Source organism: Theobroma cacao, chromosome 9, assembly GCF_053813885.1.
Source record: "Theobroma cacao isolate CCN51 chromosome 9, ASM5381388v1, whole genome shotgun sequence".
NCBI classification, from domain to species: domain Eukaryota; kingdom Viridiplantae; phylum Streptophyta; class Magnoliopsida; order Malvales; family Malvaceae; genus Theobroma; species Theobroma cacao.
The window spans coordinates 15,109,222-15,135,410 of record NC_142647.1 but is presented as its reverse complement, the minus strand read 5'-3'; the positions used below and the strand labels follow the sequence as shown (position 1 = coordinate 15,135,410).

At 34.0% G+C, this 26,189-nt stretch overlaps 1 protein-coding gene across 3 annotated transcripts; it reads right to left on the bottom strand.

Annotated features, from left to right (window-relative positions):
* Positions 1 to 483: 483 nt before the first annotated feature.
* Positions 484 to 3,682, bottom strand: LOC18589323 (ras guanine nucleotide exchange factor Q-like protein). 3 transcript variants are annotated; one of them, XM_088809465.1, is made up of 4 exons: positions 3,217 to 3,682; positions 1,702 to 1,940; positions 1,198 to 1,248; positions 484 to 1,113 (listed from the first exon to the last, which is right to left on the bottom strand). In XM_088809465.1, exons 2-4 carry the CDS (start codon positions 1,936 to 1,938, stop codon positions 592 to 594), a joined length of 810 nt encoding a protein of 269 aa, XP_088665591.1. In that variant the 5' UTR covers positions 1,939 to 1,940; positions 3,217 to 3,682; the 3' UTR covers positions 484 to 591. The 3 variants fall into 3 exon arrangements, with proteins under 3 accessions (XP_088665591.1, XP_088665592.1, XP_017982464.2); XM_088809466.1 differs by having other exon boundaries at positions 484 to 1,110; XM_018126975.2 differs by having other exon boundaries at positions 484 to 1,248; positions 3,217 to 3,680.
* Positions 3,683 to 26,189: the final 22,507 nt, after the last annotated feature.

Sequence of the window (26,189 nt, the reverse complement as noted above, 5' to 3'; positions counted from 1 at the left end):
CTTTTAGACAATACAAAGATCAGTAACCCTCCCCTTGGACTTGAACTGTTATATGTGATCAATGTTGCTAATCATTTCAATTCTACAGTTAGAACTTTGTCTGAAATTAAATAATCTTTTACTCGGTGGTCTAATTTATGTGAGGAGTAAATTTATTAGTAGATTCATAGAGAGGATAGCGACACGAATAGGCAGAAGAACATTCCAGCAGCCTTGGTTGCCCGAAAACCTTGGACGGTACAGCCAAATGAACTATTTGCATAGTTGTGAAGCAGAGAAATGCGTGGAAATTTGAGCAGATTCTTACCCACTCTCAGTAAATGCCAAATCAAACAAAAACACAATAACAAGCCAATGAATTGGCAAGTTGTTCAAGAAATGCTGTGGATGGCCAATTTACAACAAGCAATTTACACCCCAAACATGGGTGCCTCGAATTGTATTTATTATTAGGTTAAAGTCGGAAAAAGTAAAAATTAGGAATGCTCTCAAGTCATGAACCACGTAAATTTGATCAAGGGTCCATGTGGAGTTGGAAAGGATACACACATACAAATTAAGTTAAAAAAAAAATTTGTTTGTTCAACGGTTTCAAGTCCTGTTTATGCTTAAACCTTGGAAAAGCCAATGTGGTCGTTTCCTGTCCTGATCGAATGTTGCGCTAGAACTGCTCATTGGAGTGTTGGGGCCACTGCAATCCTCTCGCCTCTCTGATTTAAACGAAGCCGAAGAATGAAGCTCCCTAGTTTCCTTATGAATTGACTGAGAATTATTACATCCTAATTCTTGGCTATGAGGCTTGGAGTTCGTTGGTGTCTTCTTGCTTGAGCTGCCTCCAATGCTTAGTGTCAGTTCAACTTCACTATCTTCATCGGAGCCTTCGATGCTCATCTGGTTGATTCTGGAGTGCATGAGGGAGCTACGCCCTACTTGGTCTTCATGATCAACGGCGCTGACTTCAGCCGAGATGTCTTCCTCAGCTGGCCTCTCGAGATCAAAGCCCCTTGCAACTTTCATGGTGTCACCAGAGCAACTGCCGCTCCTCTCCCTTGAGCTTGGATCACCTTGAACATGGAAATTGTACCCACAAGTCGTTTGCGCTGTCAACTGCTGCTGGTTAATGAAGTGAGATTGGTTAACATCAAAGCTAGTCATAGGAGTAGTCCAAAATCTATTTTGCTTGATTTCTTTCTTCACCTCATCCATCAGCATCTTTTGGACACTATACAGCCGGTGAAGTTCTCGTACCTGCAATTCCCAGTTTTTTGTTATTTTCTTATTTTGGACCATCACGTTCAAGTGATAAACTTCCTTGACTGTTTGTGATGTTCACTTTTGAGAGATAGGTTTGCTGAAGGGTGAGCAGAATGGTTCTTAAATTATCATGCATCTGCAAATTATGGAGAGATAATGTATGGAGACATCTTGAATGATGGAAAGAAACACTGTGTCTGCAATTTAGCTGGAAACTAATGTTTGGTACATATGGGGATCTTGATGTCAAATTATTCAATTATTGAAGAATCGGAATTGCTAGCAGTGTCAAATATTTGCATTTTCTCTGACACATTGGTAATCATAACCTCTGCAGAATGGTCATCTTTACATTTATTTAAGAAAAGAGAGAAATTCTTTAATTTCAGAAAATGCCAATGCAAATATTAATTGGAGTTCGGAACAGAAGTTAATGTCTCCCCATACCTGGTGTTTGAAGGTATCTTCATGCATCTCCATCGTCTTTCTGATGGACTCCATGTTGTGCCTTTCCAGCATCCTGTCCATGCAGCTGCCAGACCTTTCCAATCCAATCTTTTGACAATTCTCCTTCAGCGTTCTTGTTCGGAAATAGTCATCCACGAAATGCACGGTAAAGCTGCAGCTGTTGCTGTTTTGTGAAGTTGCTAACGGATTTACCGCACACTCAAGTTTGGTTCCCATGCCTGAAATTTGGTTTAAACATTAAACTTATTTTAGGCAGTAAATACAAACCTATTATCCAATTACGAGAAATCACACAGAAATAACCCCTTTGGAAATACAGTGCGCAAAGCTGCCACCAGAAGTAGCAAAAAATCATACGAGACAACAATGTTCCTAGGAACCTTTTTTTTTTCCTTTTTCTTACGACTTTTTTCCTTGTCTCTTCTTTATATCCTCTTTTAAATGGGGTGGGTGTGTGATTCATGAAAAGCCACTACACGGAGGTGGAGACAGAGTCTAGTTGACCCCAAGTCTACGAGTCCAAAGTGACATCTGAGCACCAAAGACTAAATAGTGGAAAGATCTGATAAATCTTGAGTCATCTCCAACCTTGCCAGTTGCAACGAACAAATCCTTGCATCTAGAAAGGGGGGGTGGGGGACGGGGAACTCGTTCTTCAAAATTCACTACAGTTGGCCCTGCATATACTATATCCTAAGTATGTATGGACCGAAACTTTTGTGGTTCCCTTTTGGGGTACCAAATGCAGGCCATATGTAGGAAGGCTGGCTCCCGCACATGAAAAAAGTTGCTTTAATTTTTTTTCTTCCTTTTTTTTTTGCCAGCAATGAGAGAAGGGGGTACGCTGGAAATTGTTCAGACTTGCATTGGGGAGCTCTTAAAGTGTTCCTGAACAGTACTCAGACAATGAAGAAGGAAGAAAAAGGAAATGAGATGTGGGCAATAAAGCGACCAAAAATGGATTGTGGGTCTCTCTCTCTGGTGCTTCCATCACTAGCCTTAACAGTGGTCTTCATCTTCAAGAAGTTGTTCTCAAAAAATGTCCACTTCTTTTTCTTTCTTTTTTTTGGTTTGATTTGCATACATGATGAAATCTCACTAGAGATGAGGTTAATATGTGTTCAAACTTAGCACAAAGACCTAAAAGGCAATAACAATTATTACATAATTCAACAGTAAACAGGTATGAAAGAGAGATTCAGTTTATACAGTAATTTGCAGTTGAAGAACAATGAGGATACAAGCTTCTGTAGTGTTTCAACTGCAAATTATTATAAAGAAAAAGACCTTCTCTTTCACTTTGAAGCATATGAGAGAATCACTACGCATATGCATAGAAAAATTTGTATACAATACTCAAAAACTGAAACAAAGACAACCATAATTGGCATCAGCTAACCCAATAAAGATTTACACAAGAACACTAACAGCAAAACTCTCCTTCAATCAAAAGGCATATTGGAAGAAGAGCGTTATGTTCCAGGCTAATTTTACCTGCAAGAAAAAGTTGCCGGATTGTGGTTCTCTACAAAGAGGTTCATTGAACATATTTCTCACTCAAGCATCTCTTTTCATCCATAAGTCAATATTGTCGATAAGCAAAAGTCAGGAATACCGAAGAAAAGGAACTAATCACCTCAAAGGGCAACAACCATGACTAATTTTTTTGGTGAAAATGGACGGAGCTATCTAAGCAGTATAACTGTGGCGAAATCGGAAAACAACTGAGCAGGCACCAGCAAAATTATCTCTTGTTATGCCATGGACCAGGTGTTCACTTTCCTTAAAGAAACAACTAGGAGCGCTCTTACTAAAAAAATATAATCATGGTGTTAATAATTCAAGCTTGACAGGCTGTGAAAGAAGGAGGCAAGAAAAAAGCTGGACTAGCAATGTGTTTGTGTGTTGTAATATTATTTTCAGAGAGAGAGAGAGAGAGAAAGAGGGAGAAGGCTGAATATAATATTATATATGATTGTATTGAACATATGGTATTCTATTGTATTGTATTGTATATTTGAGTTGCAAACTGTATTGTGAAGGAAGATCAAAGAATGGGGCCACAGTATTATTATAATAGAAACAAATGACACTCCCAAATATAAGCAAATGTATGCCTGTGAACAAGATATTCCAGACAAGTCTTTGCAGGAAATCAAGATATGCATGAATGATATGTAAAGCGGATGCTTCTTTCTTTCTTTGAACAGTACCAAGTTAATATTTATCCTTTTTATCATGCTTTTTTCTTGGTTTCCTTTTATTCTTATTTATGGAAATTCAATGATTCCCATTTCATTATTCTATATATATATAGTGTGTGTGTGTGTGCGCTCTGATCAACCATATCTAATCCCCTGTTGTGATTGAGATTTTATCTGAGTTCAAACTCAGATATTAGGATTCCATTTACATACTTGTACGTTCTCTTGGCAGTTGCAGCTTTAAATTACTATTGCACATGTCCTTCCATGGCAGAAATATAGCAGTGACACAAAAATGGTCAAAAGCTTACAATTACTATTGTACATGTCCTTCCATTGCAGACCATTGCCTTTCCTCTAAATTACAATTATGAGGGACTTAAGTTCTAAATATGTATGCCATTTTTCTCAAAATTAAGAAAATCTCTTCTTATGTAATTGGATGTACTACACTTGAAGAAAGATAGGTTTAAGGACAATTAAATGTATTTTTCTTTTAAAAAGTCGAATTTGACTCCTCTTTCTCCTAATAAAAATAAATTGGATGCTTAAACGCTTATGTATGTCCCTTAACGGTAAGTAACAATGATAAGTTAGGCACATGTCCTCGAAAATCCAATTAAGCCTTATCATTACCCTCTTGTTATGTCTGAATTCCTCCTTGTAAGAACAGACACCCAAAAAGTTCTTTGAAAACTCACACTACACAATCATGATTAAGATGTACTAGATAAAATGTTCGAGGGATTGATGATAGATCATTTAAACAAAAATCAAGCACATAGAGATTTGAGATGGGGAAAAGGGAAACTTCCCATACTTCTCTTTCTTCCAAAAGCTGAAGGTCCAAAAACTTACCTGTCCCTATGTAAATTAAATATATATATATATATCTCCCAAATCCTTCAAACTCTCAAATTCTGATCCTGAGAAATCACAACCACACACATCCACATGCTTTCAGGTTATTATATTACATGATTGCTTTTACATTTTTCTATAATCTTGAGCATGCCTCACCTTGTCTTCTACTTGTTTGTTTCTCCACTAAAAATCCTACGGTAACATGCCTTTTTGCTCTCTTCCTCCATTGCTGATAAATCTATAATATGACTCGCACGCATTTTTATGCATACACATGAGCCAGTCCATACCACCCAATCTGCTGGCGCGTAAAATTGCGTGACCTCGACAAAGTGTTCATCTATATGTATATTAAACATTTCAAATTCGAATCTTTTATCTTTCTTAAATTTCTTGTATATGGCTATAAAATGGGATTTGTATAATTTTGTGAAAACCCAGTTAATCTTAGTACGTAGTTTAGTAAAAGGAGGTGAATTGAATCGGGATAGGTCTCAAAAGGGAAGATAGCTGACAAATGTTTTTGTGTTCAACATCTTTTAACTATTTCAAAGGGACCACTTACCTAACTTACTGCCAATTTTTAGCACACTTGCAGTTCTGGTAAAAGTGGTAGCTGAATGAAGCTGCCCAGCACGCTGGGTCCACAAAAGCAGCTACTTGGTGCTTCTTCAAGGTCTTATCCCTTTTGAGTTTTCCCCTGAGAGATGATGCTTTCAGAATTTTGGCAAGTTTGGCGTACTTGTTCAGGAGCCTTGGCTACGCTTTGAACCTCCTCATCTTTGACAAGGTAATTCAACTCTAGTGCCGCAATGAGACTGTTGATGACAGTTCTGTTGTAGGTGGGAAATGTTTGATTTCCAGTTCCAACAGCTCATTGTAGCCTAGAACTAGATCAGTTGGGATTTGGAAGGATAAAGTAAATTAATGTCGACATTTTATTGTAACCTATCGGTTAAAGTCTCTTTTGATTGATATTTTATTATTTTTGTTTAGTCAAAAAAATAAAAAAAAAAACCAACAAAAATATCAACTAAATAAAGCTTTAAAAAGGCTCTCATGAACTTAGACTTTTAACTTAGATTTAGGGTTAAATCATCAGTTATTGATTGACCAAATCACCATTAATTAATCATTAAATTAACCTGTCACATGGAGAGTGGGAAGACATCGTAAAAGGAATAAAAAGGAAACCAAGATTCAGATAACCGTGATAAGTACTCTTACTTCGAAGATCTCATGATGGGATTGTCAATTTAATTAATGAATGGTGATCCTAGGAGACTATGATAAATAGATGTGTTTTATAAATTTAAGAGGGGAAACTATTAATCAAATTAAGAGGTCAATCAAACATGGGTGGTTTAGCCATGTGAGGTGGCCACATGCAAGGCTAATGAGACATATTCATCCTAAACCTACTCATCTCACTTCGATGTACCACGTATATATATATATATATATATATTGTCATTAATTAGACAAATTTAATAAAGATTTTGAAGCCTGGATAAATGGCAGTGCTCTCAAACAAAATAAGGATATGGAGAGAAGGAGAATTCCCCGTCCCTCCCTCTTTCTTGGAAGATGGTGTCATTTCCTATGAGATTTTTTTTTTCCCTTCCTGAGGTGGGCTTCTCATGGAAAACGCTGTTCTCTGGACAAATTTTCCTTGAGAATCTAGTCCCTTTCACGTCTGTTTTTGAAACTCTTTCCACATAGTAAAATGTCTCACTAGTACTGTTTGCTTCACTGATTGATTGGTAGGTTTTCAGATACGATAAGGAGCACATTGGAAAGCTTGACTCGTGCACAGTTCTCGCTGTACCATGAAGCCCTCTTCAGTAGTTGCCTACTCCTTCAAAGATCATTGGGCACTTATGATTCCCGTGTTTCAATGCATATGAGCTCATTTAAATAAAAATAATGGTAGACTTTGACTCTACTTGTAGAAAGATCATTGGGCATTTATGCTTACATGCTACTATGCAGAATCTGATTTACTCATTATTTTGCATCAACATGTCAAACCTAAGGGGTGATAGAGGTCATATTGACATTGGAACCTGCCATTTTTATTTGCCTATGACTCCAATTCGGTTTCTTTTACATTATTCCCATTTTTAAATCAATCAAATCAAATTAAAAGTTACAAAATTTGATTCAACTTGATTAATGTTGACCAATCAAAAGATTTCAAAATCCACAAAATCAATTGCATTAGCGATCACAAAAACAAATTAAGCAACTCCAACTTAAATCGCTTTCAAACCCAAATTAATTTGGACATTGAATGATAATTAGTATCCATTATTATCACAAGTGCAAAGACAAAGTTTAGATAAAGCAAAGGGGATAAAGAGAGACTATGGCGGCATGATGAATTATGAGAATCGAATAATATTAAAAATGTGAAGATAGAAAGAGCTAAGGGGCCGGTGTAGTTAGGAGAAGCAGAAAGGAATTTGTGAATCCCACGAAAGAGGGAGGAAAGGACACATGATCAATGCCAATGTATTGATGCTCTTCTCTTAATTTGATACTAACAACTAATAAACAATCTAAGAAAGTAGAAAATTACGAATTGGTGGAGAAAAGGGACCCAAAGAAGTGACGGCAGCTTCAAGTAAGTTCTGAATCGCATGGTTGACGGTTTGATTGAGGATGAGCACGCGTTGTAGCCTTTGAGAGGCACAAGCCGCAAGATTGTGGGCCCCATTTCTTCACACCCTTTTCCTTTTTCGCCACACTCTGACCGTCAATCATCATCACAAAGTTTTATACCATTCCCACACAAGTCATTCAAACATTTTCCATCTTATTGTTAGCAAGTCCAACTAAAATTGGAGATGGTAATTGGGCAGTTCTTGTGGGTCGAGAGGATTCGAGTTATTTAGGATTTAATTTTATTTTAGATTTGGATCACCGCACCATTTTGAATTTGATTTGTTTCAAATTTAACTCATCTTGAATTTTAGATTATTTTGAATTCCGGTCATTTTCAATTTATATCGTTTTGGGTTTGATTTTTTTCGAATTCAAGTAGATTCAAGTTATATAAATTATAAATACTTTTTGTAAATTCAAATGCAATAAATAATTTCACTTTTTTTGTAATCAATATCAAATTAGCACAATTGATTAATTAATAAATTTAAAACGAGAATGTGGTACAAAAAATTAAAATTTAAAACAGGCTAAACACTTAAAAAAAAAAGTCCATGAACTATATGTGACTATTCAAAAAAGCTCCTAACCTTTTATTGCATCTAAATGTATTTTTAATTTTTTTATTTTGAATCAATTAAGTCCTTGAGATTAACGAAAATATAACTGATGTTAGTTCCAACGATAACTAACATTTTTTGTCCACATAGCTTTTGACATGGCATGCTGACATGTCTTAGTGAAGGGTCTGGTTCTCAGAATTTGCACATGCTCCCATGCATCAACATGTGCCCTCCACATCAAAAGCTCTTTCCTTACACGCCATAGGCCAATTACCCTACCTTGACATCATTAGTCCATCTCATCCATTTACGATAGCACACAACCTACCACTTGTCTTGACACGTCATCTAGTAATGTTTCTCCATGCTTTCTGTCTGCTATGTGCTTTGCCAACACATCCACTAATCTTCTACCATGTCATCTATTTAACATGTGCCTTACCATGTCATCTACCGCGTGTTTTGTCATCATTTATCTACCACGTGTTTTCCCCGTTAACATGTTTGCCACGTGTCTTACTACATCATCTACCACATCAATTACCATGTGCATCATCTAACACGTCAACATTTTTGTGAGGATGCTATTTTTGCTAATCTTGACATCTTAATTTCAATTTTGACCTTTGTTTATGCTAATATTGATTGTTAGATGGAAAATTTTGAAGTTTTTAGGTTAATTGAAATTGTTTTGGTAGGAAATAATTACAATTTATGAGTCCAAGGTATGAGCTGTTTTCTAATTGGATGCAAACTTTGATGCATTGTCACTGGAGACATTGTTCAACCTACTAGTTGAAGAAATTGTTACCAAGCTTGCAGAATGAATTAAAGATTGAAATAGCAAAATCATTATACCATAACTTGGTTTTATAACACATTTGCTTTAAATATTCATGTTTAGTTTGTTGATTTTAAGACAACAAAGGAGATTTCATATTTTCTTGCCATCAGGTCTAAAATTTTTAGACTTGCTCACTATTATCAATTATGAACTACTCTTCACAGTCTAAAATGACAATCTGACCAATTAGTGAATGGTTTTTTGGCCTAAGTTCAACCTATTAAGAATCACTTGACTCAGGTTAGAAACACTAATGATCATCCTTATCTTATTTTGATTCTTATGCTTTATTCAAAATATGAAGTTGCCAAGTTTTCATTGCTACACCGAAATCCACTTCATACAATAGATATTGCTATTGAAAAATTAGTTTTGAGAAGACACGTCTTAGCTTGGATAAATCTCCATAAACTAATATTGGTCTTGCTGTTATGTTATCCCAAGTCATCAAATCAGAAAGATGGAGTTAAGTTTTGTAAGAATTATCGACAAAGAGGTCACAATTTTTTAATTGTCCTTTGATTGAATGCAAGAATTGTCATAAGATTAGGCATATTATTTAAAACTATCCTATGCACACATCAAGACCTAACTTATAAATCTAAGGGAGATTTCTCAACATGTAGATCTTCATCACTTGTCACTGTTGCATTTGAGGAAAATACTACTCCCACTATAAGTGATATTCAGGCTCTACTAAAAAAGGTTGTCTCTTTCAATTATTCTTCTCACACTACCTTCTCTATTACTTCGGGTAATTAATTTTGGCTCTTTGAGTCTACTTGTTATAATCATATGACTCATAATACTTATATCTTATCTACTAAAATATCTAATTCATCTCTTCTTCCTATCTATACTGTTAATGTTACAAAAATAAATATCACTCATATTAGATATGTTTTTTTTATTCTATCTCAATCTTCCTGATACCTATTATGTTCCTACTTTAGCATTAAATCTTATTTTTGTAGGTCAATTATGTTATTTAAGCTTCATTGTTCTCTTCTTTTCCTCTGGTTGTCAAGTACAGGATTAGTAAACATGGAATATTCTTGAGATGGGCTGTAAGGTGGGAAGATTATTTCAACTCATCTCCCTCCATATTTTTGTAAAACATATATTAGTTGCCACTACATCTATTTCATCCTTGTATTAGTGAAATCTTCAGCTAGTAAACTTCGTCTTTTAGTTTCTCGTGGATTGTTAAGATCTATATAATTTGAATATTTTCATTGTTTGCATTATTAACTTGCTAAAAAATCAACTTTTTCACTTAGTAATAGTATTTTCACTTTTTATTCCCCTTTTAGGCTAGTTCACTCTAACATTAGGATATTTCTCCATTTCATTTGTCAATGATTATCAAATATTTTGTTAATTTTATTGATAATTCATTTTATTTGGATCTATTTTATGAAACAAAAATATGAGCCTTAAATTTACATTAAATATGCTACCATGATCAAAATTCATTACAAAATATATGAACTTTACCAATAGAAAATTTCATCTGTAAAGGCTAAAACTCTACTGGTAAGTTAAATAACCTAATATTTAGTCGAAACCTTGATCAGTATAGGTAACTTCGTCGGTAATAGGCCTTGTTGGTGTTTGGTAGAATCCATCCACAAATTTCATTGGTAATTTTCTAACAAAATTACCAATGATTCACCAACAGAGTTAAGCAATACAAATTTTGGTAGGTTTTGTTAGGTGTTGTCCTTTATTCTATAGATATTACAATTATTTCATTGATAAAATTGAGCCCAAATCTATTAATAATGTATAAGATTTGTCAATAATTCTGTCAATATTGGTGTGAAATATAAAAAAAATTTATGAAAATTGAAATAAATTGATTCCCTATTATCATTTCAAATGAAAAACAAAAATAAAAATAAATATTAATAAAAAAATTTCAAATATTAAAAAAAATTATATATATTAAAATTAAAAAAATTAAAAATTGTATTATTTGTATTATAAGCAAACCGCAAAAACATACAAGCTATTCAATGCCATCGTCCTTTAGTTGCCTCTTTTAAATATTAGAAGGGCTCGGCTATTGTGATTAAGACCTGAGATGGGTTGTCGACATCAAATAAAGGAAGATCCATGTGATGTTTGACTTCGTTTTTAAAAAGCGGTCTTCGTACTGAAGACATCTTCTTTCAATTCATCATAGTCATCAAGATCTTGTATAGGAAGGGGAGGGGTAATGGTCGCAACATTGCCAATAGGGGTTGGACCACAAGCAGACTAAGATATTAAGCTGCATCAAGTTGTAATGCAGCTGTCACCTTGGTGACAAACCCATAGATGTGGGTTCGGGTGTTATCTTCCCCTCCAATAAAGTTTGACCATGTTTGCAGATTGAACTCCTACTGAAACGATGACTCTTGACTATACTTTTACAATAATACAAAAGCATATATTTCCTATAAAAATAAAATTAAAGGAATTAGTAATTTAATTTTTAAATAACATAGTGGACAATGATGATTTTTTTTAAGACATAAAATTATAAAATGAAATAAACCGCTTCATTTTTATTATTTACAATAACAGTCTTAGACTTATTGCCCACAAACTCTCTACTATTCTTCATTCGCTTATGGGTGCTATTGAATAGCTCGAAGAATGTAATCGATCTCTGCATCACCTCTAAATGTAATCACAACAAGACAAGAATCACAACACAACAATCATCACAACAACCTTGTATATATACTAACACAACAATCGAATAATAAATCCTAACATTCACAACATAATGACAACAACAACCGGTCTCTGCATCGCAACAGAGAACATAATCATCAACATACAATCACAACAACAATATTTTATATATACCAACACAACAACTGAACAATATATCCCAACAATCACAACACAATGACAACACAATCATAAGAACAATAAACACATCATATATATATAATATTCACAACACTACAACATGTTTACTTACTTAAAATCACAACTTTTGTATTCACATTCTTCAACAACACAATGACAACAACATCCAAATCATAACAATTCATATGCAAATATATTAATGCGAACTAAGAACACGTACTATTCTCTTTGCATGTATATAAAAAGGTAAGTAACCGCTTGTGTGTTTCATTATGTTGCCTTCCTTATTTGTTAGATGCTTCTTTTTGGCCTTGTATGATTGATGTTGCATTTATTAATGCCTTAGACATTATTGATGAGGGCATCGTAGACTTTTGTAATGATCCAAGCATGGGACATCCCTTTGGTTTGGATGATGTTTGAAACCTTGACCTTATTATTTCTATTAATATGCTCGTCCCCTACTAGACCTTTTAAGCTATCTTTGCAAATTTTCTCTTATATCTTCCGAACTATTAAAGCATCTATAGAGCCTAGGTAAAGGACTCTTACAGAAAAAAATACTAATATAGTAGGGTTGAAATGAACTATATATAAATTATCAATAACAAGTTATATTTTAGTGAAAAGACAAAATGGTACCCCGAATTTTCACCACATCCAGTTTTTCACATCGATCGAAACAACCTTCCATGTAAACCAAAGACCACTAAAATGACTCTTGATTATTCTAGTAATAGTTGGGATCACTCCAGTCTCAAAAAAAGTACTACAACATAATTAGAACACATTAATAAAATTCATTGCATGAAAATTAAATTATTCCAAATTTCTCTTTTGAAAAAAAATTTGTTTAAACTATATTTCACATACAAACATTTTGCCATTCCAAATGCTAAATCTAAGAGTATTTACATTCATTGCAACTTGTTTAAATGACACTTTCATGATACAAACTTACATGATTTAGTTGTAATAGTTTTTATATTAAAAACTTGTACATTAGCTTGTCTCCCCTTCCCGTATCTACTCACTGAGTTTTATACTCACCCTTTCAAATTCATGTTGTGTTTTCAAATTAATAGAGTGATCGCCTCTTCATCATTGGAAGGCTCTCCAACTACACCTTGGTAGGTTTTACTAAAGGTATTCGGTAAATGCCATTAGTTATCTTTGAGTCTATTCCACTATCCAGATCAAGTAATTATTTTGTATTAATGATGTCGGCATACACCTAGTCATGAACATTGTAATTGAATATGTTAATATGGATATGTTGAACACAAGAGATGTGCATTGGAATGTCAATGTTGGACATTTTTAATTGATAATGGAGTATTATGAAAATGTTTGTCTATGGTATGACTTATATATATATATATATATATGTATATATATACATATATATATATATATGGTTACATATATGAATATGTTGAATGATTTATCATATTTGTTGGCTTCATTAATTTTTGATGATAATAAAACATTCCCATTTCATTTGTGTCTAACATCTTTACCTAAGTCTGCAGAACAGATAATGTATAAAAATAATAAATCTATTCTTCAAAAGTATATGTCAAAAATCATGAGAATAAGGAGACATGATTGATCAACAAGAAGGAAGCTCTTTAGTTGAATAATGAAGAATGTTGGTTGGGTAAAATTCAAATTGGAGAAATGGCGGGCTGAAGAATTTTGAGAAATAGAATTGACCTAGTCGACCAAGATGAGAGTTAGTCGACTAAGAAGCTATTGCCAAAATCTGGACTTCAAGACAGAACCAACTTAGTCGACCAAGAAATGAGTTAGTCGACTAAATGCTCTTTGCCAAAATCTGAGACCAAAAGATAGAACCAACTTAGTCGACTAAAAAGAAAGTTAGTCGACTAAGAGCTCTCTGTCTGCAATTTGAACCAGAACACTAGAAGACAGATTAACGGCTAGAACCTACTCTTAACTGTTTTCAACGGCCATAAACTGCCAAACTGCCATCAAAGCTATTTCTTCAAGTATAAAAGGGTCTTCCAACGGTTAGAAATTAGTTTTTGAAAGTTTTGGAAAAGATTTGAGTCATTAAGAGCTAAAAAACTAGAAAATCTTCTCTGCACCTTTCTGCACTTAAATGCCTATCTTTTGTATTTGTATTCTGCATTCAACCTTGTACCATTTAGATCAACCTGTGATCATAGGTACTTTAATTTACTTCTCTTCTTGTATTCTTAGAGTGAGGAAGTCACTCCAAGCGGTTGTTTCAAGCTAGGTTTGCTTGAATGTGTTAAGGTTTTAACTTAGCCTTGAAAAGTTAGGTGTTGGCTTATAGTTGAGCCTAAGAAAAACTAATGTAAAAGGTTTTGGTTGAGCCTGGTAAAAGCCATTATAAAGCTTGGTGAAAGCTTGTGAATTTCACCGGTTCTTAGTGGAATTGTTTGGAAAATCTTTGGTTGGATAATCAAGGTAGTGGATGCAGGTCTTGGACCTAACCACTCTAAATTCCTGCGCATTGTCTACTCTGTTTTTATTTTCTTTGTTCTGAAAAGTAGTTCCTCATTTTGTCAAGAGCCGATTTGTGCTAGTCACCCCCCCTCTAGCACATATAATTGGGACAACATGTGGTATTAGAGCTAGTTTCCTGTTCTTAAGGTCTAACACCCTTTGAGAGGATCCAAATGACTCTCTAAAAATTCATAGTTGCTGAGAGACAATCAACAAACAGACCACCTCTGTTTGATGGCTCTAACTATCCTTATTGGAGCACTAGGATGTCAATTTACATTAGAGCTATAGATTATGAAATGTGGAATGACATAACTGATGGACCCTTTATTCCCTTTACTTTGAATGTTGTAACCAATGAATTGATGCCTAAGCCAAGGTTTGAATGGACCAAGGCTGAAACTAAGAAAGTCCAAACAAATTTTAAGGCCATCAATACATTGCATTATGCCTTGACGCCCACTGAATTCAACAAAGTCTCAAGCTGTACAACAACTAAACAAGTGTGGGATAAACTTAGAATAATCCATGAAGGGACTTCTCAAGTCAAGGAGTCCAAAATAGCCCCCTTGACACATAACTATGAAATGTTCAAAATGGAGCCTGGTGAAGACATCATCAGCATGCTAGATAGATTCACAAATATTACAAATAAATTGAGTCAGCTAGGCAAACCAATACCCGAGCATGAAATAGTTAAAAGACTTCTTAGAAGCCTACCAAAAAATTAAAAGCCTAAAGTGACTGCAATCCGAGAGGCCAAGGACCTAAATGTCATTACCTTAGATGAGATTTGTGGTTCTCTCCTTACTCATGAGCTGGAGCTTAAAGAGGAAGAGGAAGAAGATAGGAAAGAAGCAAAGGAAAAAAAAGAGAGCATTGTACTTAAAGTCAGCATCCTTGAGACTTGTGATGATGATGAAGAGTTAGCTCTAGTTGCAAGAAAATTCAAAAAGCTTATGGGCAGAAGAAACCTGAGACTAGCTAGAAGAGGATTTAGAAAAGATCAAGGTGATTCATGAAAAATCGAAAACAAAAGTGACTCTAACAAAAAAGAGGAGCTTATTTGCTACGAGTGCAAGAAACCTAGCCACTTCAAGTCCAAGTGTCCATTGCTGAAAGATGAGACTCCAAAGAAAAACAAAAAATCCAAGAAAACAATGGTGGCAGTTGCATGGTCGGATAGTGACACATCAAGCTCTGAAGTTGAAGATGAAAAATCTGAAGAAAGAGTAAACCTCTATCTGATGGCACAAGATGATGATATTGAGGTATCTTCATCCCCCTGTGATATTTCCATTGATGATTTACAAGATGAGTATGACAGCTTCTATGATGAATTTGAACAACTTTTTTCAAAATATAAGAATCTAAAGAAAAAGCCTACATCTCTTAAAAATGATTTGGAAAAGGTGAGATAAGAGTTCAATTTTGTTTTTGAGTAAAGAAATTTCCTGCAAGTTGAGTTAGAACAGTTAAAAGAGATTTTAAAGTTTTAAAGCTAGAGTTGGAAAATAAATCAGAAGCTTTACCAAAAACACTTGATGAAAACACAACTCTCAAATGTTCAAAAAGAGAAACATAAAGTCGGAACACATATTTTAGAAAAAATTCCCATAATGCTGCACCTAAATGTTATAGTTGTGGAAAACATGGACATGTTTCATATGACTGCTTTAAGAAAAGTAACCTGCAGAAAGTTAGAAAAATTTGGGTCCCTAAAGGATCCTATATTGCAACAACACTCAAGGACCCATTAAAGTATGGGTACCTATAAAGAAAAACTAAAATTTTATTTTGTAGGTTGAGCTGCACTTAAAGGAGACATGTTCAAGAGCTTAACTCAAGAAAAAACAGCCTTGGTGTCAAACCCTGCTCTATAAAGTAATTACGGTGTCATTCACATACTCGATAGAATATTTGTATATTGAGAAAGCCAAAGAAATTGACAAAAGATGATATTGCCCCTAGAAGTACAGTTAAGTCGATTAAATATCGAACAAGATAAAATCGAGATCTTAAAGATGAAATTGAGAATTTCACAGTCCAAGGATGACTCAAAATGGGAATTTTTAGAAAAGATTTTCTTAGCCCCATTTGACATGTTTGAGTATGACATGAGTATTGAAGTACAATTGGAAGATTTAGCAGTGAAAAATATGAGTTTTCGGTATTTTTAGAGTATATGGGCAAAATGGTAATTTTACCACCCATAATCGAAAATTTAATTTTTGAAAGGATTTTGATCAAATTTAATTATTTGGAGTGTGAAATGAGTATGAGGAGTGAAAATTATGCATTATGGCAAATTTTCAATTTTTAGGGCAAAAGTGTAATTTTGAAAAATTTACTCCACCAAAACTTTGGAAAAATTTGGAAATTTCACTTAAGACTTGGATAAGTCAAAGGGAATGCATTGTGGAAAAAGTAGGACAAGTGGATGGCTAGAAAAAGAAATGAATTAATAAAATATTCAAAATATAAATAAAATAATATTATTTCATTAAACTAACAAAAAGGCATAAAAAAAATCAGCCCATAACCCATTCTTCTTCTTCAACATTCGGCCAAGCAAGAAACAAGAGAGAGAAAGGAGAAAATAAAACCCTAGCCAAGAAATTTAAAGGGAAAATAGGTGGAAATTCAAAAATCAAGTGAAAAAAGGTAACATTTCTTAAATTTGTCTTGTGCTTTACCTTTCCCATGCATTCCCCATCATTTTCCATGGTTGAATCATGTGATTTAAGAATGATTTCAATTCTGGTCATATGGTTTTAGAGAGAGAAAGTTGTTAGATAAATTTGATTTTGAGCTATATTAGTGTTTACTGTTAGTTTAGCATGTTTATGAGTAAAACAACAAGAAAAATATTTATTTTCTCCATGAATTTCTCTAGGCCGAATCTAGCCAATGGTATGTGAGGATGAGGTTGACTTTATTTTAAGAGAATTGGGTGGAAAAATGATGAATTATGAGGTTGGAAATTAAATGGGAATTTTCGGTGTAATAAATTGAAATTTTTACCCACTAGGGGTAAAAGCGTAATTTATAGTCCGGACTGATAAATTGGACCAAATTCACAGTCATTGAGGTATTGTGGATATAATTGGATAATTGAAATTGAGATGGATGGAATTGGAGTTGAATTGGGGATTTTAGGAATTTACACCATGTATAGGCGAGTTAGGTCGGACACCGCAATTAAGCGATTGTCCAGACATTTCAAACCCTATCTAGTGCATACGCATGGATAAGAGCCTGAAATAATTTATGATAAATTGACACAATTTATTGAATTTTGTGTCATGGATTATGGATAGGTGGTGAGTAAATTGTTTCGGGTAAGAAACTGCACCCGAGGGCGGAGGATAGGAGTATTTCTACTCCTACTACTGTGAGTAAACTTATTATCATTTAATTTATTTAAGGTAGTTTTTATGAAATTTTATAAATTTTATGAAAAATGGATTTAAAAAGGATAAATTTCGTGTTTTATAAATAAATGTGTTTTTATAAAATGGTTTTATAAATTGTTTGAAATTAATGATGAATGTTACTTTTTTTAAATAGAGTACATGGAGACTGTGGTTGTTAAGTATGAATTGTATTTTTAATTCAAATGGCTTATGATAGTGTGAGCATGCTTGGCTGGTTTATTGTATTGAAATTACATGAATTGTGGTTTGCCGTGCAAATTAGTTGTTATAAAAAAATTGCCTTGTTATGTTGTTAAACTATTTTATGATTATGGTGGGGCTGACCTACACTGCAGTGGCGGTTTTTCATGGACCATCCTATTAGAAGGGCTCGGTAAACCCGGTTAATTTATTTTACCTCTGTGGGAGAAGTGCGTAGGGTAACTCTTGTGGAGGGGTTTGAGTCCACTTCACGCTTTACCACCACGTGAAAGTGAGATTCAGCCAACGCCAAAGGACGACTGTTTTATATGAATAAGTCGTTTTAACAACCTTGGCGAACTCGAGTGGATGCTTTGATGAAGATCAAGTATCCCCGAGGATGAGTTTTGGCATGAGCCAAATTTTATGAGAAACATAAGCTTTGAAAATCATTTTAATTGAATTATAATTGTTTTCATGGGATGGAATAAATTTCTAAGTTATGAAATGCATATTGGGATGGGATATTTTATTATCTCCATTTACTCGGCTTTAGATACTTTATATGGTACTGTTTACTCACTGGGATTACAAAATCTTACCCCTTCTTCCTATACATTTTTCAGGCTCAGGACAGTTTGTAGATAGTCGAGTAAGACAAGAACTAAGCTCGGAACTGCATTATAGAAAGTAACAGTTCACAGTCTTACATCTTCTTGGTCAATTGGGGCCCACGTGTCATTGCAGATCAAATCTTATATTTTGGTTATTTGTATTTCTATTCATACAATTTTTACTTTACTTTCATGCGCGAAAAAATTATTTATGAATATTTCTATAGAAATTTATTTTATGAGAAAATAGAATATTTTATTTATTATTTTTGAATAGTACTAATTGTCAACAATTTGCTTTTAAATGAACGTTGTAGATATCAAAACTTATTTCTAAGTATGAAATATGCATTTTCCACCTAATTATTACATTTTAACCTGTCTCGAAATTTTTGACGAAAATGACAAAAACACCCCTGTGAGGCAGAAATTAAAATTTTATTGTTTTTGGACGAAAAAAAATGATTTGTATTGTTTAAAACATGATTTTTGTAACAGTAAATCACAGGGTAGGTGAGGAACTGATACGAGAGCCTTGCGAGGTTTCGATAGGGTACTCAAAAGATGAGTGCCTATCGGGACATCGTGGCTGTTGTCACGGACTCGAAGGTGGTTCTAGGTCGTGACACTTGGTATATGGACAGTGACTGCTTACGACATATGATAGGAGATGAAATGATGTTTGTTCAGCTAGATAAGAGGAAGGGAGGTACCGTATCCTTTAGTGATGATTCAAAACGTAGAATTCATGGGATAGGTACAGTTGGTAAGAACTCCCAAACTCAAATTAGTCATGTGTTGTTGGTTAAGGGTTTGAAGCATAATTTATTGAGTATTAGTCAATTATGTGACAAAGGATTTAAAGTATGTTTTGATTCAAATAAGTGTGAAGTAATAGACATATGTACAAACAATGTGTCATTTATAGGAAAAATATTTATGTATGTTGTTTTTCTTGAGGATCTTGAAATAAATAGTGAAATATGTCTTGTTGCAAATGCTGAAAATGATAGCTGGTTATGGCATAGGAGATTAAGACATGTAAGCATGCATACTATGTCAAAACTAATCAAGAAAAATCTAGTTGTTGGACTGTCGGACATAAAATTTGAAAGTGACAAAATATGTGATGCTTGCCAACTAGGAAAGCAAGTTAGAACATCCTTCAAGACTAAGAATTATTACACATTGATCTATTTGGTCCAATAAGCACAACTAGTTTAGGAGAAAAATCTTATGGCTTTGTAATAGTTGATGACTATTCTAGGTACACTTGGGTTTATTTTCTTGCTCATAAGAATGATGCTCTATCAGCTTTTATAAGTCATTGTAGGAAAGTAGAGAATGAAAATGGACTAGCCATAGTTAGCATAAGGAGTGATCATGGAGGAGAATTTGAAAGTGATGACTTTGAGAAATTTTGCAATCAAAAGGGGTTGGATCACAATTTCTCTGCACTTAGAACACCCCAGCAAAATGGAGTTGTAGAGAGGAAAAACCGAACCTTTAAGGAAATGGCTAGGGCTATGCTATGTGAGAATAACCTACCAAAATATTTTTGGGCTGAGGCAGTGAACACAGCAACTTATATACTTAATAGAGTCTCAATAAGACCCATGATATCTAAGACACCATATGAACTCTACAAGGATAGGAAACCAAATATTTCTCACCTTATGAGTTTTGGTTGTAAATGTTTTGTATTGAACAATGGAAAACAACCCTTAGGAAAGTTTGATGCAAAGAGTAATGAAGCAATATTTTTAGGATATGCATTAAACTCCAAGGCTTATAGAGTTTTTAACAAAAGGACTCTAAATGTTGAAGAATCGATCCATGTAGTTTTTGATGAGTCCAATGCTTTACAAAAGGAAATTCATGTTGATGATAATGATGTAGAAATCTTAGAAAAATAAATGGAAGAAATGAGCTTAGAGAATAATAAGAATAATGAAGAAAGCTCACTTAGAAGAGAAAATGAAACTCCACCTCTAGAAAATTTACAAAGAACAGAAAATCAGCATAATGACCTTTCAAGGAGTTGAAGACTTGTAAGAGACTATCCACAAGATCAAATCATAGGTGACATTTCTCAAAGAGTTAGAACTAGAAGAGCAACAAGAGAGACTTGTGAGTTTTCAGCCATGCAAGAAGAACTTGACAAATTCAAAAGATTATGGTCACTAGTACTTAGACCTTCAAATCACCCTATTGTTGGCACAAAATGGGTGTTTAGAAATAAGGTAGATGAGCAAGGAAATATAGCTAGAAATAAAGCTAGGTTAGTAGCCCAAGGATATAACCAAGAGGAAGGAATAGACTATGATGAAACCTTTGCACCAGTTGCTAGAATTGAAGCCATAAGGTTATTGTTAGCTTTTGCATGCTTCATGAATTTCAAATTGTACCGAATGGATGTAAAAAGTGCATTTTTAAATGAATTCATTCAAAAGGAAGTATAATTTGAACAACCACCAGGTTTTGAAGATTTTGAAAAACCTGATCATGTTTTCAAACTTCATAAAGTCTTGTATGGATTAAAACAAGCTCCTAGAGCTTGGTATGAGAGGCTTTCAAATTTTTTAGTTGAAAAAGGTTATGTTAAAGGCAGCATTGATACTACATTATTTATTAAAATATACTTAAATGATTTAATTGTTGTACAAATATATGTGGATGACATTGTATTTGGTGCAACTAATGAGGCTTTATGCAAGAACTTTGCTAAAGAAATGCAAGGTGATTTTGAGATGAGCATGATGGGAGAGTTAAAGTACTTTCTTGGTCTTCAAATTAAGCAAAATGAGGAAGAAATGTCAAGAGCCGGAACCTCCCTCGGGCACATGACAACCGTCGCGATGTCCCGATTGACACTCATTGTCCGGAATGCCAATCGGAACCCCGCAAGGCTTACATATCAGTTTCTTGCTTTTTCTGTGAGCAATCGTTTTTAAACATTCTATTTTAAACAATTACCAGTCGTTTTCGTCTCAAGTAAATCAAAAGACAAAAATATAGCATTTTTATATAAAAAAATATTTATAGAAACACGTGTAACTAAAATAAATTCATACATACAATAATTTACAAAGTTATAATGTACAATAATAATTACAATGACAAGTGGCACATGAATACACCAAATATTGGTGATAGTAACCTACTGTCTGTGAGGTAGAGATGTCAACTGGAATCCTCGACAAAATAGGGTATCTAAAAGCTACCACAGACCTGAAATGTTTGGAAAGGAGGTGGGTGAGATTTTGCAATCCCAATGAGTAAACATACATTATCATAAACATTTAAAGGCGAGTAACATGGAGGCAAGTTTAAACACAAATTACAAACCATTTCATAAGGTTTTCAATTTATTCCTTAAACCCTAAAATATTTGTAATTTACCAAAATAGTTGTTAAGGCTTATGACTTTTATTAAAACAAGGCTCAAGCCAAAACTAATCCTCGGAGATACCTTGGCTGAGGCATCTAACCGAGTCTGCCAAGGTAGTTATGATATTTACATATGAAACACATTTTTATTTTTAAAACAAGCCGTTCCTTGGCGTTGGCCTAGTTACATATTCACATGGGGGCTCGACGTGAAGTGAGCTCTAACACTATCCCGGGAGTTACCCTCCTCGCCTCTACTACCGGAGTAACTATATAACCAAGTTTACGGTGCCCCTCTAATAGGCAGTCCACGGAAACCCGTCACTACAGTGACTAAACCCACCAATTTTAATAAAATTTCGATAGTATAACGTGACTTTTATTTATTTACCCAACCTGCATAGTAAAAGACAACTTACATAAATTTCCAATACAATTATAACATATAGCCACATATACTCATATATCATAAGCCATTCATAGGAAAATATATATTTCAAAATAATTGGCAGCCTCCAATTACTCAATTTCATTATCAACACAATATATTTTTATTTGTCACATTTATTTCTAAATCGTAAAAAATCCCATTTTAATCTCATTTTCATTTCATAAAATCCATGAAGAGCATTTAAAAATAAACTTTAGATAATTTACAATAATAATAGGTTTACTCACCGTTTGTACAAATTAACTGATTTTTAGGTGCCCCGATCATTGTTCGTCGGGGTACAACTTCCTTACCTTTACCGGAAGGCTCTCCTCCTAAACACATTGTAAAATTTACCCAATTCACCACATTGATGTTAAATCTCTATATAATTGACTTAAATCCTATACTAATGCATGGTATGAAATGCAATAGCCTAAAACGGCTTAAATGCGGTATTAACCTATTTTTGACACTTTACCCGTTAAATTGCTAATGCGCTCCATTTTAGCTCTAAATTGTCCCATTTTCTCCACAACATTTCTAACCATTAAATATCAGCCAATAACCTTCTAAAATCACCAAACTCAGCTCACTTTCCTCCTTGGAAAATTTGGTCAAAAATGGGACATTTACTCGGTTAATTTTCCACTTTGTTTTTCTATCACATTTAACCATTTTTCATCATTTTCTCTTCATTTCTCTTAGAATAAAAATCAGTTCATCATCATTGTACATCAATGCATATTCAGCCAAGGGTGGGTATTGTGAAAATTTCATGCTTTCTTGCCCAATTTAATTTCTATACACATTTAACTAACTAAAACTACCAATTTAACTAAAAATCAAAACCTAAAAATTCCAAAATCTCTCCACTAGAATTTCGGCCAGCCCTTGGTTTCACTTTTTGATCTCTCTCCTCAAGCATGCTCAATGGAAATAAAGGCATAGAAAAGGTAGAAATCAAGCTAAAATCGAAAAATCTTACCGTTAGATTTGTAAACGGACGAAAAACATGATTTTCCCTTTGAATTTTCTAGTTTTCCTTTGTTTTTCTCTTTTCTTCCTTTCCTCTCTATTTTCTCTCTTGTTCTTTCCATATGGCTGGCCAGCACTTAATATGGGGTTTAAATGGGCTGACTTTTCATTAAAATAATATTAAATCATTTTTAAAAATGCCATGTGTCACTTTCCCATTGGTCCGTTTTTAAAATTTCATCCATTTGTTTCCAAATTTTCACAATACACTTGTCCCACATATCCATAGCTTAGATAAAATTCTCAGACTTATCCAAAGTCTTGGTGGAGTAATTTTTAAAATTTACACTTTTACCCCCGTAAAAGTAAAAAATTACATTTTTGCCCAAAAAACTGAAAAATTACCCATAGACATATTTTTCATCCCTTATACCCATACCATTCCCCAATTTGTCAAATTTGATCTAAATTCTCTCAAAATCTCAAATTTTGTCCGTGAGTATTAAAATTATGATTTTACCCCTGAACATCAAAATTTTCAATTTTACCCCAAATGAACCCTCGAACTCCGAACAATCATTTTTAGTCATTCTTGAACTGTACAATATTAAATTTCATCCTACGATTCCTATTTGAACTAGTTCACGGTTAAATCAACTCAACTGTACCGTTAGGTACAATACCAAGTTTCGTCTATTTCAGAACTTTCTTAGCGTAATAACATGCTACTCAGTGCATGTATGTCATGACATGTGTTTATAGGGTCGAGTTTTACAAGAATCTTTATCGACCAAGAAAGATACACTCAATATATGCTCAAAAAGTTTGATATGCTAAAGCTGAAAGCAATCTACACACCAATGAGTCCATCCACCAAGCTTGATCAAGATGAAAAAGGAAAGAATATAGATCAAAAGCTCTATAGAGGTATGATTGGTTCACTACTCTACTTGACAGCAAGCAGACCAGATATTCAGTTTAATATGTGTTTGTGTGCTTGATTTCAGTCACAGCCTAAAGAATCACACTTAACAATTGTTAAGAGAATTTTTAGATACCTCTTAGAAACACAAACCTTAGGATTGTGGCATTTTAGAGAATCATCATTTGATCTTGTAGGCTATTCGGATACAGACTTTGCAGGAAGCAAAACTGATAGAAAAAGTACTAGTGGAACATGCCAATTTTTAGGAAGTATGCTAGTATCCTGGTCAAGTAAGAAACCAAACTCTACAGCACTTTCAACAGCTGAAGCAGAGTATATTTCTCTAGGTAGTTGTTGTACTCAGATTTTGTGGATCAAACAACAATTAAGAGATTTCAGAATTAAAGTTCATAATGTACCAATCTTTTGTGATAACACAAGTGCAATCAATATATCTAAAAATCCTGTGCAGCATTCTAGGACCAAGCATATTGAGATTAGGCACCATTTTGTTAGAGACCATGTAGTGAAAGGTGATATTAAGATTGAATTTGTGAATACTTTGCATCAATTAGCATATATTTTTACCAAACCTCTAAATGAAGATAGATTCTATGAAATTAGAAGGAATTTAGGAATGATTAGTCTGCAGGAGTTGTGAGAAAATTTTTGGTTCATTCACACAAAACAGAATGCTTTTAGTCGACTAAGGTGAATCTTAGTCAATTAAGAGTGTTATGGTAGCATTAAATAATAAGACTCAGTTAAAATGAGGGCAAGAGGAATAAAATAATAGGAAGAAACTGCCCACCGGGAAACAAAAATAAAGAAGAAATGTTGCTCAAGCCAAAAATTAATTTAGAGGGAATTTTTGAATTTTAAGCAAATGAAATGAGGCTATATTGAAGGGGGAGGTGTACAATTTTCTAAGAGGAAATTAAAACTGTTGACAATTTCTCTCTCCCCTGAAAATCGATCATCTAAAAACTGAAACCCATCTCCTCTACATTTTCTCCTCTGAAACCAACTCTTATATAACTGAAGCCCTTGCCACTTAAAACCTCAAAACCCTTATAAAAAATCTCTTAAATCGAAATGGCAAAAACATCTCAAAGCAAACAAATTATTGAAAAGAAGAAAGGAAAAAGGCTAGTGGAAGAAAGGTCAGAAGCAGAATTGGAGAAGAAGAAATAGAAACTTGGGCCTACTTCAATGGCTAAAAAATCAAGAAGATTACAGAAAGAAAAGAAACAGAAATCAGAAAAGAAGAAGAAGGATAAGGGTGCAACCCCCAAGAAAAGTACTACATCTTCTTCCAAATTTAGAAATAAAATGCATGAAGAAAGGTTTAGAAAAATAGAAAATACTCCTATTACTTGCGGGAAGTTCATTGATTGGGAAAGTTTTGGTGAAAATCCAAAAATTCAGACTAGTTTATCAGATTATTTTGATGAATTGAAACTAAAGGAGTATAGCACATTTAAGAATAAATCCTACAGTGCCAGCCTGGTGAAAGAATTTTATGCTATTATAGCATTAGGAAAAGAAGAATTAGATGATTTTAATGACTTCATTGAAAATGAACTAAATGTATTTTTGAATGGTAAAGAATTTGTAGTTACTGTTGATGATCTTGGTAATTTGCTGAAAGTTGAATGTGAGGAGGGAGAGTTTGAATTCCCAGAAAAATATGACCCATCCTTTTTGTGGGAAATCATTACTGGGAGAAAGGAGAAATACTCATCAAAAAGCAATGTTGGTTTGATAACCAGTCCCCAGATAAGAATTCTACACTACTTTGTTGCAGCAAATATCCATGGGAGAAGTGGGAGTTTAAGCTACATCAGCCGTCAAGTTCTTTGGCTGACAGTACATGCTTTTAATGGGGTTGTTCTGAACCTAGGCAGATTCATGATTGAAAAGATGAGAGGAGTATGCAAGCTTGAGAAAATTAATCCGCCTTATGGAAATATTATCACATCCTTAGTGCAGAAAATGGAGTTTGGGCCA